The following is a 14,146-nucleotide window of genomic DNA, read 5'->3' as shown; positions in this document are numbered from 1 at the left end:
CCAGCCAGGAGACAGAGAGAGGCCCCCCTCCCCGGGCCAAGAGAAGCCCTGTCCCCCATCAGCCCTGTCCCACCAGGTGACCCAGGGTAAGTCAGGCCAGAGGCCCCTCACCGGGGGAACCACAGACCCCGCTTGTCACAGAGGCAGGAGGGAAATGGCACCATCACCAATAGGCTGGTGGCCTCGGGCAAATCCCTCATCTGCTCTGAGCTTCAGTGTTTTCATCTGTGGCATGGGAGCAACACCTGCCTCCTGGGCTCATGGCGGGACTGAGAGAGACCTGGGAGCAGGGAAAGCACTCAGCGTGGGGCTGACACCTCGAAGCAAGGGGTCTCGAGGGGCCTTTCATTGCTGCTTCTCTAAGCCACGGTCTCCAGGCACAGACGAGCTGGGGACAGCACATAGCCCGGAGGGGCACTCCGCAGGTGGGAGCAGGTCCAGGGCATGGGAGAACCCCCAGTCCAGCGAGCCCCCCACCCCCAGTCGGGATGGAGAGCAGCGGACGGCTGTGGGGACTCCCACACAGGGCGCTTCCCTCAAGCCTGCAGAGATGGGGACCATCGTCCCACTCTGCGGGTGAGGGGCGGGCCTCAAGGCTCATGACACTGGTCTGGGGGATGCAGCCGGGGTGTGGCAGAGGTCCCGGGCCCGGGCTCTGCCTGGCCCTCGCTAACAAGGCCCAGAAGGAGCACCCCGCCGGGGCCCAGGTGCGGGCGGCACACACCTTCTTTCCTCCTCCAGCTGGTGGGACAGGTCTGCCTTCTCCTTCCGCACACTGTCCACAAGCAGCCGGGCCCGTTGCAGCTTCTCCTCTGCTTCTGCAACATACTGGGCCCCACGCAAGGGCCAGGACAGGGTCAGCCGCCTCCCGGGGCCAGGCTCCAGGTGGCAGAGGCCACTCCCGCCCCCGCCATCCCCCCCACCAGCTGGCTGGGCTGAGCTGTGAGGGAGGAGGGCCCGGCTGAGTACCAGGCATGGCTTGGGTCCACCTGTCCCCAATACCCTCTGTGTCCCTCAACCCTTAAGGGCCTAAGGCCCTGCTGTCTGGTAAAGGCCTCTGTCACAGCCCGCAGGTGCCTGGCCTTAATGACCCCAGCCCTTGAGGGCAGGGTGATCCATCCGAACGGGGGTGGGGACCCAGGAAGGAGCTCTCCCACAGGAGACAAACACCTACATCCGGGAAGAGGAGACACTGGGCAGCCGCGGACTCAAGGTTACGGGCGAGGGCTCCCCTCCCTGAACCCGGCACCCGAAGCTACTGGAAAGCATAATCTGGAACATGGACAGTTGTAGACAAAAAACGTGTAGACGAGTATATTTAGACAAAGTGAGTAATTGGAAATAACCTGGACGACCACAGGGGACTGGCTGTGTCGGTGAGGACACGGCCCATGATGGATGGCAGCGCGGCCATTCACACAGGGAAGAATTTTCCATGACCCAGAAAACACTGCCGCTAGAGTGAGTCAGAAGGAGCACGCTATAGCCAGGTTCCCGATCCGTCAGGAGGAGGAAGGGTCTTCGTATTCGCTGCACACCCTACTTCTCCCCGCTGCACGAGGGTGACTCACAAAACTGGCCTGGGAAGGCTGCTGGCGCCCACCGCCCCACGGGCCCAGCTACCTGCTCATGCTGGGCCTTGAGCAGGGCGATCTCCTTCTCCACTTCGCAGATGTGGCTCGTGGCCTTGGCCACCTCGGCCCGCTCCAGGTCCCGCTCGGCCAGCAGCTGCTCGATGTGCTGCTGCTTCTCCTTCAGCGCCTCTTGCAAGGCAGTCGTGCCCGATATCTTGCGGGCATAACGTGAAGAGGTCTCCGTGAGCTGCAGGAAAGCAGGGACTCAGGGATCTGGAGCACCCCGCAGACCACAGCTTGAGCACCTCGGCTCCTGGGCCCTGATCCTCCATCAGTGCCCAGATACTCTAAGCATGGGGATCGTGATGTTTGGGATCCAGGGAATGCCCTCTGCTCTCAGGAGAGTCACGGCCTCTGACAGTCATAGCACCTGAGCTCCGCCTCACGGTGCCTCCCTCACCTGGACCACTTTCTCTGGAGACATCCTAGACTCCCTACCTAGATCAGGCTTGCACAGAAGACCCTCTGCCCTGCCTCACCCAGGGTGACTCCCTGCTCTGCAGCTGTATTACCTACTCTCCACCCATATCACCTGCCCTGTATCTGTATGAGCCTCCTTAATTCCCAGGAAAGGGGTTAGGCTACTGACAAATCGGTAACACAAAAATAACAACAAATGTAAATGGATCAATCTTCCCTACTAAAAGATATGGACTTTCATCTTTTTTTTTTTCTCTTTTTCTACACCCAACGTGGGACTTGAACTCATGACCCTGAGATCAACGGTCACATGCTCTAGTGACCGAGACAGTCAGGTACCCCTAAGCCTTCATCTTTGTTGAAAAACCCCACAGAGGGATGGGGTGCCTGGGTGGCTCAGTCGGTTAAGTGTCTAACTCTTGATTTTGGCTCAGGTCATGATCTCACGGTTTGTGACTTCGAGCCCTACATCCGGCTCTGTGTTGACAGTGCAGAGCCTACTTAGGATCATCTGTTTCAATCTCTCTCTTCCCCTCCCCAGCTTGTGTTCTAGCTCTCTCTCCCTCTCTCTCTGAAAAACAAATAAACATTAAAAAAAAAAAAAACCCACAGAGGAATACTTGGAACCAGAGCAAGTCAGGGGACACTGGCCACCTGGCTCCTTCTGTCCCTACCCCCCCACATACACACCAGGTTACCCCTTCCCGGCTCCACCCTCACCAGTCCACTGCGGCTGGGCCGGCCCCCCACGGAGGAGGCCACCGAGCTGACGGAGCTGATGGAAGAGCTGCTGGGGCTGTGGGCCAGGGCTGAGACACCCATGGCCATGCGCTTGGTCTTCTTGGCCTTGGCTGGGCTGGTGGATGGGAAGCCGATGCGGATTACCTTGTGGATGGGGGCGAAGAGACCAAACTTGGGCGGGCACTGGAAGTACCTGGGGAGGCAGGACAGACACACACCGCCGTCATGGTCCCCCGCAGCCTCCCCCAGCAGAGAGGCTCGGCCTTGGGTCCCAGCACCCTCACCCCACGACCAACGGATGGGACTCCCAGAGAGGGAATAGCAATGAGCAGGGCCTGAGACTCTCTGGGGCCATCAGTAGTCAGGGGGCATATCTGGGAGGGCAGGGGAATTACTGAGCACCCACTCTGTGCCAGTCCCTCTACACAAGTGCTATTTCCAATCCTCCAACCACTCTACTGTTATCCCCATTTCACAGATGAGGAGGTTTAGGCTCAGAGAGGCGAAGTAACTTGGCTGCAGTCACCCAGCTGGTTACGAGGCAAAGCCAGGGCAGGACCCCCATCTTCTGGGCTTGGCTCCCTCCCACCATTCAGTGCCCACCCCCTACCCCAGCCATTATCTGCAGCCCCACTCTCACAACTGCCCCTGGGCACCCCCCAGACCCAAGGAACCCCACTGGCCCTCTGCCCGTGATGCTTGCAGCACAAAGCAACAATGGCCCCAGATTCTGAGAGCAAGAGCGGGAGCAGAGAAACAGCCATCTTGAACACAGGAAGGCCAAGGGTGGCCATGGAGACACTGGGCTATCTTCTCTCAAAGCCTCTCTGAGCACAGATCCCACGTGGGACCAGGAAGCTGGCTTCTGACTCTCCTAAAGAGTGCCACCCCGTCCTGTCTCTTCCTGCACATAGGTCTTTGCTAGGACTGTCTCCTCCACCCCTCATCCCATAAAGCAGACCTTCCTCAAGGCTGTTCCAGAAGCAAAACCCTACTTTCCTTCAAGGCCTGGTTCAAGCACGGCCCCTCCCCTAGCGGCTTGGTCTGCACCACCCCGACCTCTCTGACCTCTGTTCTCTCATCTGTAAAATGGGGGTGTTTCCCCACCACCTGCTTCAGGCAGAAGGAAGCTGGCAGCATCTATACTGTGGTGAGTGGCCTAGACCCTCAATGCCAGCTTCTCGGATGCCCCAGCCCTTGCACCCACCCCGGGGTGAAGAGGCACCCCGCCCCCCACAGACTCCCCGGGGGAAGCCCACCCTACCTGGTGCCTGCGACCGCCCCGTCGTTCTTCCCAAGGGGCTCATCAAGCTCCACGCCACACCACTCGCCCTTGGCAAAGTCTGTCTCCCCCACATACCGCACCACACCGGTCTTCGTCCCGCCGACCTATTGGTGCACAGAGAGACTCAGGTCCAGAAGAGAGAGTAGGCACAGGCAGAGATGACCAGGCTCACCCCATCTCTCCCTTCCCATGTGCAGGGGAGAGGGAGGATGGGGTTGAGAAGGACAGGCTCAAGGACGGCGGGGAGGGAGGGATGCAGGTATAACCAGGGCTTCCAGGGCTGTCCCATGCAAGGGCTCTGGAGACATACAGATGTGCACTGAAACACTGCCACTTATAAGCTGTGTGAGCTTGGGCAAGTTACCTAACCTCTCTGAGTTTCAGCATCTTCATCCGTAAAAAGTTTTTTTTTTCTCCCCTTCCTGAGGATAAAGTACTGAATGTGCGGTATCTGGCAATAATATCATCAATAAATAATGTCTCAATAAATGTTATTGTTAAAAAATCGTTCAATGTGGTTGGCTGCCAGGGGCTGGGGGGAGAGGGAAACGTGGAGCTGTTGATTGGGAATCGACTTTCAGTTTTACAAGATGAAAAAGACCCGTGGACCATGTGAACGTTACTTACCACCACGTAAACATACTTAACACCTGTGAACTGTACACTTAAGAATGGGTAGGAAGGTCAATTTTGTGTGTACTTCTCCATGATTTAAAAATAAAGTCACAGAACAGGCCAGTAAGTATGAATATTACTCTAGAGGTGCCTGGGTGGCTCAGTCTATTAAGCATCCGACTCCTGATTTCTGCTCAGGTCACGATCTCACGCTTTGTGAGTTCGAGTCCTGCGTAGGGCTCTGTGCTGACAGTGAAGAGTCTGCTGAGGATTCTCCGCTCCCCGCCAAATTAAATAAATATTTAATAAATATTACTCTACAAAAGTTTACATTTTTAAAGTTATATACAATACGGGTTTGAACTGTGTAGGCCCACTGACGAGATTTTTTGATAAATACTATACGTTACGGTAAAAATGTATTTTCTTATAACATTCTTAATGATCTTTTCTTTACCTTATTTGATTGTGAGAATACAGTATGTAACACGTGTAACATACCAAACATGTGTTCACGGACTGCTTATGCTATTGGTAAGGCTTCCAGTCGACAGTATGCTATTAGAAGTGAAGTTTTTGGGAAGGGGTGCCTGGCGGCTCAGTCAGTTAAGCATCTGACTTCGGCTCAGGGCATGATCTCACAGTTCATGGTTTCGAGCCCCGTGTCAGGCTCTGTGCTGATGACTCAGAGCCTAGAGCCTGGAGCCTGCTTTCGATTCTGTCTCCCTCTCTCTTTGCCCCTCCCCCACTGGTGTTCTCTCGCTCTCTCTCAAAATAAATAAATAAATAAATAAAAATAAATAAATAAACTCTCCCTTCCCTGTCCTTCTAGGGCAGGTTCAGAAAGAGTGGGAGCAAACACGCGTGTTTATCTACCAGGTTTGTGGAAACCTAAACATAACCTCCTCTGACACCCCCAAGTGTGCCTTACGTGTTGTGCCCGAGAGGGACCAGCTTGCTAATCAAAACCCAGTCCTCTCCCAAGGTCTCTCCCAGTGACTGCGTGCCTGGCACATTGAAGACACAGATTCTAGACTTCCCAATGCAATGCGGTGGGTGGAAGTACTCCACTCCTAGATGAAGAGACTGAAGTTCAGAGTACTCAGGGAGCGGAAGAACCTGCCGGGCTTCACTCTGCTTGCTTCTTCAGTCTTCACTGGGCACAACCACCAGGCTCCCCTCGGGCGGGGGTCTGAGACTCAAGTGCACTGCCGACCCCTCCCTGGCCCAGGGGGCGCTCCCTCACCCTCGGTCCTAGGCTGCCTCTGGGAGTCCTTCCCTTGTCCCTCCCTCCTCCGTCAGCACGAGGGAGCCAGGCGGGCACCCTTCCAGAGTCGGGAGCAAGGCAGAAACGGTGGACAGGTTTCCAGAGGGGATGCATGTGACACTGACCGCCCCGCCCCAGTCAGCACTACCTTGGGACACCGATCTCTCCCGGAGATTCTGCTCACGGAGACCCCAGCCCGGGTGTGGCAGTCCTCACCCTCCAGATGGAGGACATCAGCCTCTTCTCTCTCTCTTTTTACTTAAAAATGTTACTAGACTTTTTGGGGGCAATTTTAGGTTCCTAGAAAATGTGATTAGGAGCGCCTGGGTGACACAGTTGGTTTAGCGTCCGACTCTTGATTTTGGCTCAGGTCATGATCCCAGGGTTGTGGGACCGCGCTCCGTGCTGAGTCTGTTCGAGACTCTCTCTCTTTAGGGGCACCTGGGTGGTTAAGCGTCCAACTCTTGATTTCAGCTCAGGTCATGATGTCTCCATTCATGGGTTTGAGTCCCACCACATCAGGCTCAACTTTGGGGAGGCTGCTTGGGATTTTCTCTCTGTCCCTCACACACTCTCTCTCTCTCAAAATGAATAAACTTAAAAAAAAGAGAGAGAACACCTCCCTCACATCCACCTCCACCACGTGCCAGGCCCCAGCCTCTCCTTTCGGCCACCTACAGGTTATCTGGGCTCAGGGTCCCTCCTGGCAGGGGCCAAGCACCAACTGCATCCCGGGTCTCACACAGCAAAGCTGGTGGGAAGGCTGGGTTCATCTGTCTCTTGGGGACTTTCCTCTGAGGAAGTCAAAACTGGTGACTCACTTAAAATGCACGCCTCTGCCGCAGATCAGGGTGGTGCCACACGGTGTGAGAACAGGGCCCCAGAGCCGTCCAGCTCGGCTCTGCCATCGGCGGGGGGAGGTGGTGGTGGCGGGGGGCAAGCCGGCCCGCGACACAGGGCTGCTGAGGGTACGTAAGGCCAGGGGCTCAGGTCCGAGGCCGGGTCGGCACTGCGGGGCACTGTGGAGGGGCGGGGGTGCTGGCTGGGCAGAAGGGTGGCCAGGAAGATGAGGGGACAGACACAGGTGGCCCCTCGGTGGACCTCCCTGACTGCGTCCACAGCCGCTGACCTGACCAACCGCCAGCGAGGGGAATCTGGGGCTCAACTAGCCTGTGCAGCCCCAACATGAGGCCAGCGGTCCCCCCCCGTCTCGGGACCACCCCACGGGGCCCTGAGGGGTTCATTCAGCAGGTACGTCTGGGCGCCTTCCTGGCACCAGGCTTTGTCGTAGACACCAGGGGCACAGCCACGGTCATGGCGCTCTCGGCCGTGGCCGGAAACAGGCGCTGGAGGAGGAGGAGGTGAGTGCATGCTGCTGCCCCGGGTGGCTGGCAGGGGGTGGGCAGACAGGGATCTGCGAGGAGAGCCCAAGTCGCAGAGGCCTGGCGGAAGTGGGGCATCGAGCCGCGGGAAGCCCTGGGGGCCAGTGTCCCCCACGTGGGGACCAGCCTGGGACACTGGAGAAAGGACAGAAGGCGGGTGCGGCCGGCCGGGCCAGGGAGGGAGGGACGTCGGGTTGTCCAAGGGTAGGCGAGCAGTTCACAAGGGTCTGGGGGCCATGGGAAGGCCGGGGCCTCATCTCCGGGGAGCCGGGAGCCGGGGGGGTGCCGGGACCTGGGCGGCTCCACCATCCAAGAGAGAGGAGCCTCCAGGGTAGGAGGTGGGATGGGGACGGAGTCCGTGTGCTTTCGAGACTGCACCAGGGACTCCCGGATGGTCGCGTGGTCGGGGAGGAGGGAAACAGGGCACAGGGCTGAGTCCCAGGTCCCTGGGCTGGCCCGCTGGAGGCACAGGTGTGCGTTCACAGGATGGGGAAGACGGGAAGGGCAGGTCAGGGAGTGGGGAGGGAGCTAAACACACGGGTTCTGTTCGGGGCATGTGTGACAGGTGGACTTGTGTCCCCTAAGAAAGATAGGTTCAAGTCCTGACTCCCCCCACCCCTCGCCGTACCTGTGAATGTGACCTTATTTATTTCACTTTTTAAAATTTTGTTTTAATGTTTATTTTTGAGAGAGCGAGCGAGCAAGTAGCAGTGTGTGTAGCAAGGGTGGGGCAGAGAGAGAGGGAGACACAGAATCCAAAGCAGGCTCCAGGCTCTGAGCTGTCAGCACAGAGCCCAACATGGGGCTCAAACCCACAAACCGCGAGTTCATGACCTAAGCCAAAGTCGTACGCTTAACTGACTGACCCACCGAGATGCCTCTATTTTATTTTATTTTTTAATGTTTATTTTTGAGAGAGAGAGAGAGAGCAAGCAGGGGAAGGGGCAGAGAGAGGGGGACAGAGGATCTGAAGCAGGCTCTGCGCTGACAGCAGCCAGCCTGATGTGGGGCTCGAACTCACAGGCCATGACCTGAGCCGAAGTCAGACACTCAACCCACTGAACTACCCAAGCGCCCCACCTCACTTATTTAAAGTTTATTTTATTTACTTATATTGAGAGAGAGAGAGAGAGAGAGAGCGTGTGCAAGCATGAGCAGGGGAAGGGCAGAGAGAGAAGGAAAGAGAATCCCCAGCAGGCTCTGCATTGCCAGTGTGGAGGCTGACATGGGGCTCGAACTCACAAACCATGAGATCATGACCTGAGCCAAAATCAAGAGTCAATCAAAACTGACCGAGCCCCTCAGGCGCCTCTGAATGTGAGCTTATTTAAAGCTAAGGTCCTTCAGGTGGGATTAAGTGAAGGGGAAGTCATTAGCGTGGGCCCTAGTGGGACAGGAGAGGAGAGACACGGACACACGGAGGGAAGAGACCGTGTGAAGGCGCCGGCGGGGGCTGGGGTGAGAGGCTGCCGGCCCAGGAAGGCCACAGGACGCCGGCAGCCTCCAGGACAGAAGAGAAAGGCATGGAACGGGTCCCCCTCTTGATCTCAGAGAGCGAATGGCCCTGCCAGCACCTTCGACTTGAGGTTTCTAACCCCAAGAACGGAGAGAAAACCCCTTTCCGCAAAGGACTAGCTGGCGGCACCTGTTAAAGCAGCCGCGGGAAAGAAACACACGCTAAGCAGGGATGCCACGTAAGAGCTTGACGTAGGACACCTGTGGTCCCCACAGCCCCGCAGGAAGATTGATGAACACAGGCACCTCTCCCCGCTGCTGACTACCCCCACTGGCTTCCGACCCCCAAGCCCACCAGACACCCTTCAAGGACTGCCTCCACGCTAGCCCTGGGCTTGGTACAGCAGCAACGTGAGCCTGTCCTGCCATGACCTGTCACCCCCCAGCCCAGGCCCGGCCCACTGCAGGTGCCAGGGAAATGCGGCTTCATTCGGACTTGAGGACAGACCCACACTCTAAAGGACAAGGGGGCCACTGCCCCCTTCCAACGTGGCTCCGATGACAGGGACCACCAGAGAAGAGGGGCCCCTGGCAGAAAGACTTTGCTGATGGTCCCTTTGGGTCCAAAGAGTGACCCAGCTCTCTCCCCCACACCAATAGTGACCACTGCGTCACAGCTGATTAAGTGTCTGAACCGCCTGACCCTACCTGTCGTCATCGGCTTTTCCAGGTTAGGCCTGGCACATCCATGCTGGCCAGTGGATGATACCAATGGGCTAGATCAGTGGATAAAACCAACAAGAGCTAATGTGCAGGGGGCAGTTCCTAAGTATCTGGCACTGTCTAGAGGCATCACACATATTCATGCATTCCAACCCGTTTTTTAAATGGAGACACTGAGGCCCAGAAAGGTTAAGACACTTACCCAGGGCCACACAGCAACAGTATCCAGAGCCCACTTGACCGGTGTCCCCGGTCACTCTGTGTGGTTTGGATGAGGACCGGTCGCCCCAGCCTGGAGCCCACCCAAGCGGCCAGGAGTCCCCTCCCCTGGCCCCACCTGTGAAGGTGGGGCGGCGGGGCAGCACTCACCAGCACGCGATCTCCCAGGCGTAGGTCCTTATCGCCGCGCTTCACAGAGCCGCTGTCCGAGAGGTTGGAGCCCGACTCATTGCCAGTCTTGACCGAGCTGTTGAGGACGCTCTCGCGCAGGGGGATGACCCGGCTGCTGAGCGGGGGTGTGGCTGTGCCCGAGTGCAGTGACAGGTTTTGTGCAGTCAGCGACTCCACCGAGTGCGCGTCGCTGCCCGAACCCTCGGCCGTGGGCTGCCGGGTCAGCTTGGAGGGCCGCGTGAAGATGCCCTGCAGGGCCGGGCACTCGAAGTAGCGCACGCCGCCCACCGCGCCGTCGTTCTTGCCCACCGGGTCGTCCAGCACCACGCCGGCCCACTGGCCCGGCGCGAACTGCGTCTCGCCCAGGTACTGCACGACGCCTGGCTTCACGCCGTTCACCCACACCCGCTCGCCCACCGCGAAGTCCCCCAGGAAGTCATCGCCCACCTCGGCCACCTTGGGGCCCGGCTTCTCCGCGGCGGGGGCGGCGGGGGCAGCGGCCGGGCCCGAGGCCTGCTTGTGCAGAGGGGAGCCTGTGGGGCAGGAGAGAGGCAGCGGTTAGGGCCCGGGGGTGCAGAGCCGGGGACAGGAGGTGCCCGCGTGGCTAACAGATGGGGAAACTGAGGCAGGTGTGGCTGGCGGTGTGGTCTCGAGCGTCCAGAGGTCTCTCTCCTATCTCCCAACCCCTCTGGAAGGTTCCAAGGATTAAAAGCTCAGGGGGCACCTGGGTGGCACAGTTGGTTAAACGTCTGACCCTTGATTTTGGCTCAGGTCATGATCTCGTGGTTTTGTGAGATCGAGTCCCCAAGTAGGGCTCTGTGCGCTCACCTGCCTAGGAATCCTCCCTCTCGCATTCTCTCTGCCCCTCCCCCACTTGTGCTCACTAAGTCTCTCTCAAAAATAAATAAATAAGCTTAAAAAAAAGCAAACTCAGGAAAGTACCTCCTCAGAGCTGTAGCTTTCACAGTTCAAGGTCACTCAGGATGGGGGGCCAGGAATGAACCCATGCTCGAGTGTTACAAGCTCCCCCCTCCCCCTCCCAGTGGGCTCAGGCTCCTGGCTGTTAACCTGAAACCACTCACAGCCGACCAACAAGGGCAAGTGGTCTGTGTGTCCCCCACCCTACACCCCAGCCAGCTCGGGGCACCACAAACGGCTCCCAGCCCATTCCTTGACAGCTGGGGACAGGCACAGACACCTCCGGGCAAGGAAGGAGCCAGAAAGGCCTCTTGTTCCACTGCTGAGTCTCCCCCTCCCTGAGCTGCAGCCCCAAGCACCACGACTGCATAGACCAGGATATGTGGGGGGCACGGGAGGGGGGAGGGGCATGGGAGGCAAGCCCTTCACTTCTGACATCCTGGGGCTCACCTCTGGGCTCTCTGTGTCCTGACCCAGTCCCTCTTTAGAAGAAGAATGACCCTGAAGCTCAGAGAGACCAGGGCCTTGCCCAAAGTCACACAGCAGAGATGGGACCCCCCCAACCCAGGGAAGGGGTGTGCCTCCTGGGCCCAGGCTCTGACGTGCTATAGACGAGGTCTCATAAAGCAAGGGAAGCAATATGCCCAAGGTCACTCACGAAAAGACAAAGCAGGGCTTGAACTCATGTGCCTTGTGTGTATCTGGGCCCTGAGCAAGGCCTCCTGTGCTACAGGGCTCAGGGAACTTCCCCATTTGCACCGCGAGGCCTGGAGGCTGCCCCCCCGCTTCCTGCCAGGCTCAGTATCCGGCAGAGAAGGGTTCATCCTTCTCCACTCCAGAGGCTGAGGCATTTGTGAAATAGTGACGGGGGCAGGAGGCAAGCAGATGCTGCCACACCCACGTTACCTGTGTTTCTAGTCCTTTCCAGGGGCAGCCAGTGGGGGGCCACGGGGAAGCAGCCCCCACTAGCATCTTCCTTTCAGCCAAGAAACCCTGGGCCCCAGGCCTGGCGGGAAGCTCAGGTCTGAAGCCAGCACTTGCCGGGGCTGGGAAGCCACGTAACGTCAAGGCAGAGCCTGATGTACAGGACCATGCATGTGGGTTCTCTCTCTGAGGCACTGGCAGCAGGAATGGGGAAGCTCGTGGGACTGAGGGCCTGGGCAGACAGGATTGGGGGGAGGGGATCCTGACAAAAGGGACCTCTCAACTGTGAACTGGGTTCTTGGGAGATCAACGGGCTTCACTGCTGAGCCTGACAGCCACAGTAATCAACCCCTTACCTGATGGTCTGTGCTAAGAGGCTGACATACAGTAGCTCATCTGGCCTTCGCGGTCAATCCTGTTAAGTCAATGTTATCCCAAATTTACAGATGAGGAAAACTGAGGCTCGGAGAGATCAGACGGTTTTTACCAAGGCTGCCAGATAATAAGCAGCGGAGCCCGCTGGCTAGGGCCCTCTGGCTCTTGGTGTAGAGCACCTACGTGTATTAACCCAAAAATAGAGCACTAAGCACCTGCCATGCCAAGCCTCAAAGTACAGTCACCCCAAATCTTGGACTACCTTGAATGGACCCGTTTTGCAGAATCTGGCCAAACCCTACAGCTCCTTATAGGCAGAGAGCAATCTTGTCCTTTACTCCATCCCATGTGGAAATGGCCCCTTCGCTTCCTGTTTAGAGAAGACCTCTATGTGGGGCCCTGGAAGGGCGGCCCCCCAAGGCTCTCTTCCACCACAGANCGGCAGCCCCGAGACCCGCAGCTCCTAGCCAGCCATACCTGGGTCCCCTGCTCACCTGCATCTTGGTTTCTGGACTGTCCTCAGAGCCTGGCCCATGCAAGGGCACAGCGAGGGCTGTTCTGTTATTTTGATAAGAACATAAAGATGAAAGAATTAAAAAGAAAAATTAAGGGGCACCCGGGTGACTGTCTGTTGAGCACTGGCTCTCGGTTTCAGCTCAGGTCATGATCTCATGGATCGTGGGTTTGAGCCCTGCGTCAGACTCTGTGCTGGCAGCGCGGAGCCTGCTTGCGTTTCTCAATATCTCCTCTCTCCGCCCCTGCTCACACTCTCTCTCAGAATAAACTTTTTAAGATATTTTTAAAAAAATTAAAAACCACACAGGGTCCTGGGAGAGAGAAGAAGGGTTCCAGGTAGACCCTGGTGACCTGGGAGCACACGGCCCCACCCGAGTAAGACGAGGCCGGTGGCGGAGTCCTCCACAGTTGGCGCACAACATGGAGTAACTAACATCAGCTCACAGACTGTGTCCTGCTCGTTCCCTGGGCCCGGGCAGAGCTCCTGGGGGGCCTCGGTCCTGATCAAGGACAATCCTACACAGTAAAGAGTGTCTGCAGGGATCTGGGGACCCCATCCACCCCCCACAGTGGCTCTCCCACTCCTCTGATGAGCAGGCACCTCTGGAAGGAAGGGCTGCTCTGAAAAGCAGCTGGAGGCGGAGGAAGCCTCAAACTGGAACACGGCCCGGGGCCCCGTCCTAACACCACCGAAGGAGCCGTGGGGTCCATGAACGAGGAGTCGTTATTGAAATGGCAGCTACCAGTCCACCAGTTAGGAGGTGCCGATGGAGCATCCCCTCAACGGGCTGGATGCTAGAGAATCCCAAGCAGGCTCCGTGCTGCAGTGCAGAGCCTGACACGGGGCTCGAACTCACGGAACCGCAAGAGTCGGAGGCCTACACGGCTGAGCCGCCCAGGCGCCCTCTACATTACGTTTCCATCCAAAGTCACCCAGGCAGGAGTCAGGCTCAGCTGGTCTGGCTCAGAGCCCTCCTCTGGACGGCTGCCCCATAAAGCTTGCGTGTGTGGCACATGCCCTTCCCATATCCGCTTCTAGAATGGAGCCCTGTGCCCAGCGGCTCCATGAGGTCTACTCACTGACCCCAGCGGCTATGACGCAGGTGGGCACCTGTGCCCACTTGGCCTCTTCGCTTAGAATGCAGAGGAGGGTCCTAGGTCAAGGGGAACCCAGCGTGGCCCTTCTTGGGCAGAAGCTGCCCCCAACAGCTGCCTCCCCAGCTGTCGAGGCCCCGGCAGGCCCTCAGGTAATCTTTCTTCCCCATCCCGCCCCTTCTAGGGTCACAGGCCCAGAGACCAGCTGTTCTCGCAGCTGCTAAAATCCAGGTCCCAAGCCTGTGGCCGCCGCGAGTGGGGGTTCCGCTTCATTTTTCCTCTTTGGTGCCCTCAGCTGCCCCAGCCTCACGGGGACAGACCCTCCTCAAAGTCCCCCCCTCACACCGGGAAGCCTCCAGTCCCAGAGCCATCAGACCTTGCTGGGTCCCCCCCAACCCCCCCCATG

General features: G+C 58.0%; 1 protein-coding gene and 1 long non-coding RNA gene across 2 annotated transcripts in view; one reads left to right on the top strand and one right to left on the bottom strand.

Moving 5' to 3' along the window:
* Positions 1 to 2,294, top strand: part of LOC144242790 (uncharacterized) — a 3,568-nt gene extending 1,274 nt beyond the window's left edge. The window contains exon 2 of the long non-coding RNA XR_013338469.1: positions 1,673 to 2,294. This is a non-coding gene — a long non-coding RNA (uncharacterized LOC144242790). The remainder of the gene's footprint in view (positions 1 to 1,672) is intronic.
* CLIP2 (CAP-Gly domain containing linker protein 2) overlaps positions 1 to 14,146 on the bottom strand; it is a 52,560-nt gene that overhangs the window by 20,259 nt on the left and 18,155 nt on the right. Inside the window, 5 exon segments of the mRNA XM_077777792.1 lie at positions 725 to 828; positions 1,624 to 1,821; positions 2,775 to 2,988; positions 4,060 to 4,184; positions 9,892 to 10,445. Coding sequence (XP_077633918.1) covers positions 725 to 828; positions 1,624 to 1,821; positions 2,775 to 2,988; positions 4,060 to 4,184; positions 9,892 to 10,445 — 1,195 coding nt within the window.

The sequence above is a fragment of the Crocuta crocuta genome, unplaced genomic scaffold (genome assembly GCF_008692635.1).
Source record: "Crocuta crocuta isolate KB4526 unplaced genomic scaffold, BGI_CrCroc_1.0 scaffold217, whole genome shotgun sequence".
Classification (NCBI taxonomy): domain Eukaryota; kingdom Metazoa; phylum Chordata; class Mammalia; order Carnivora; family Hyaenidae; genus Crocuta; species Crocuta crocuta.
This window is presented reverse-complemented; position numbering and strand designations above follow the sequence as displayed.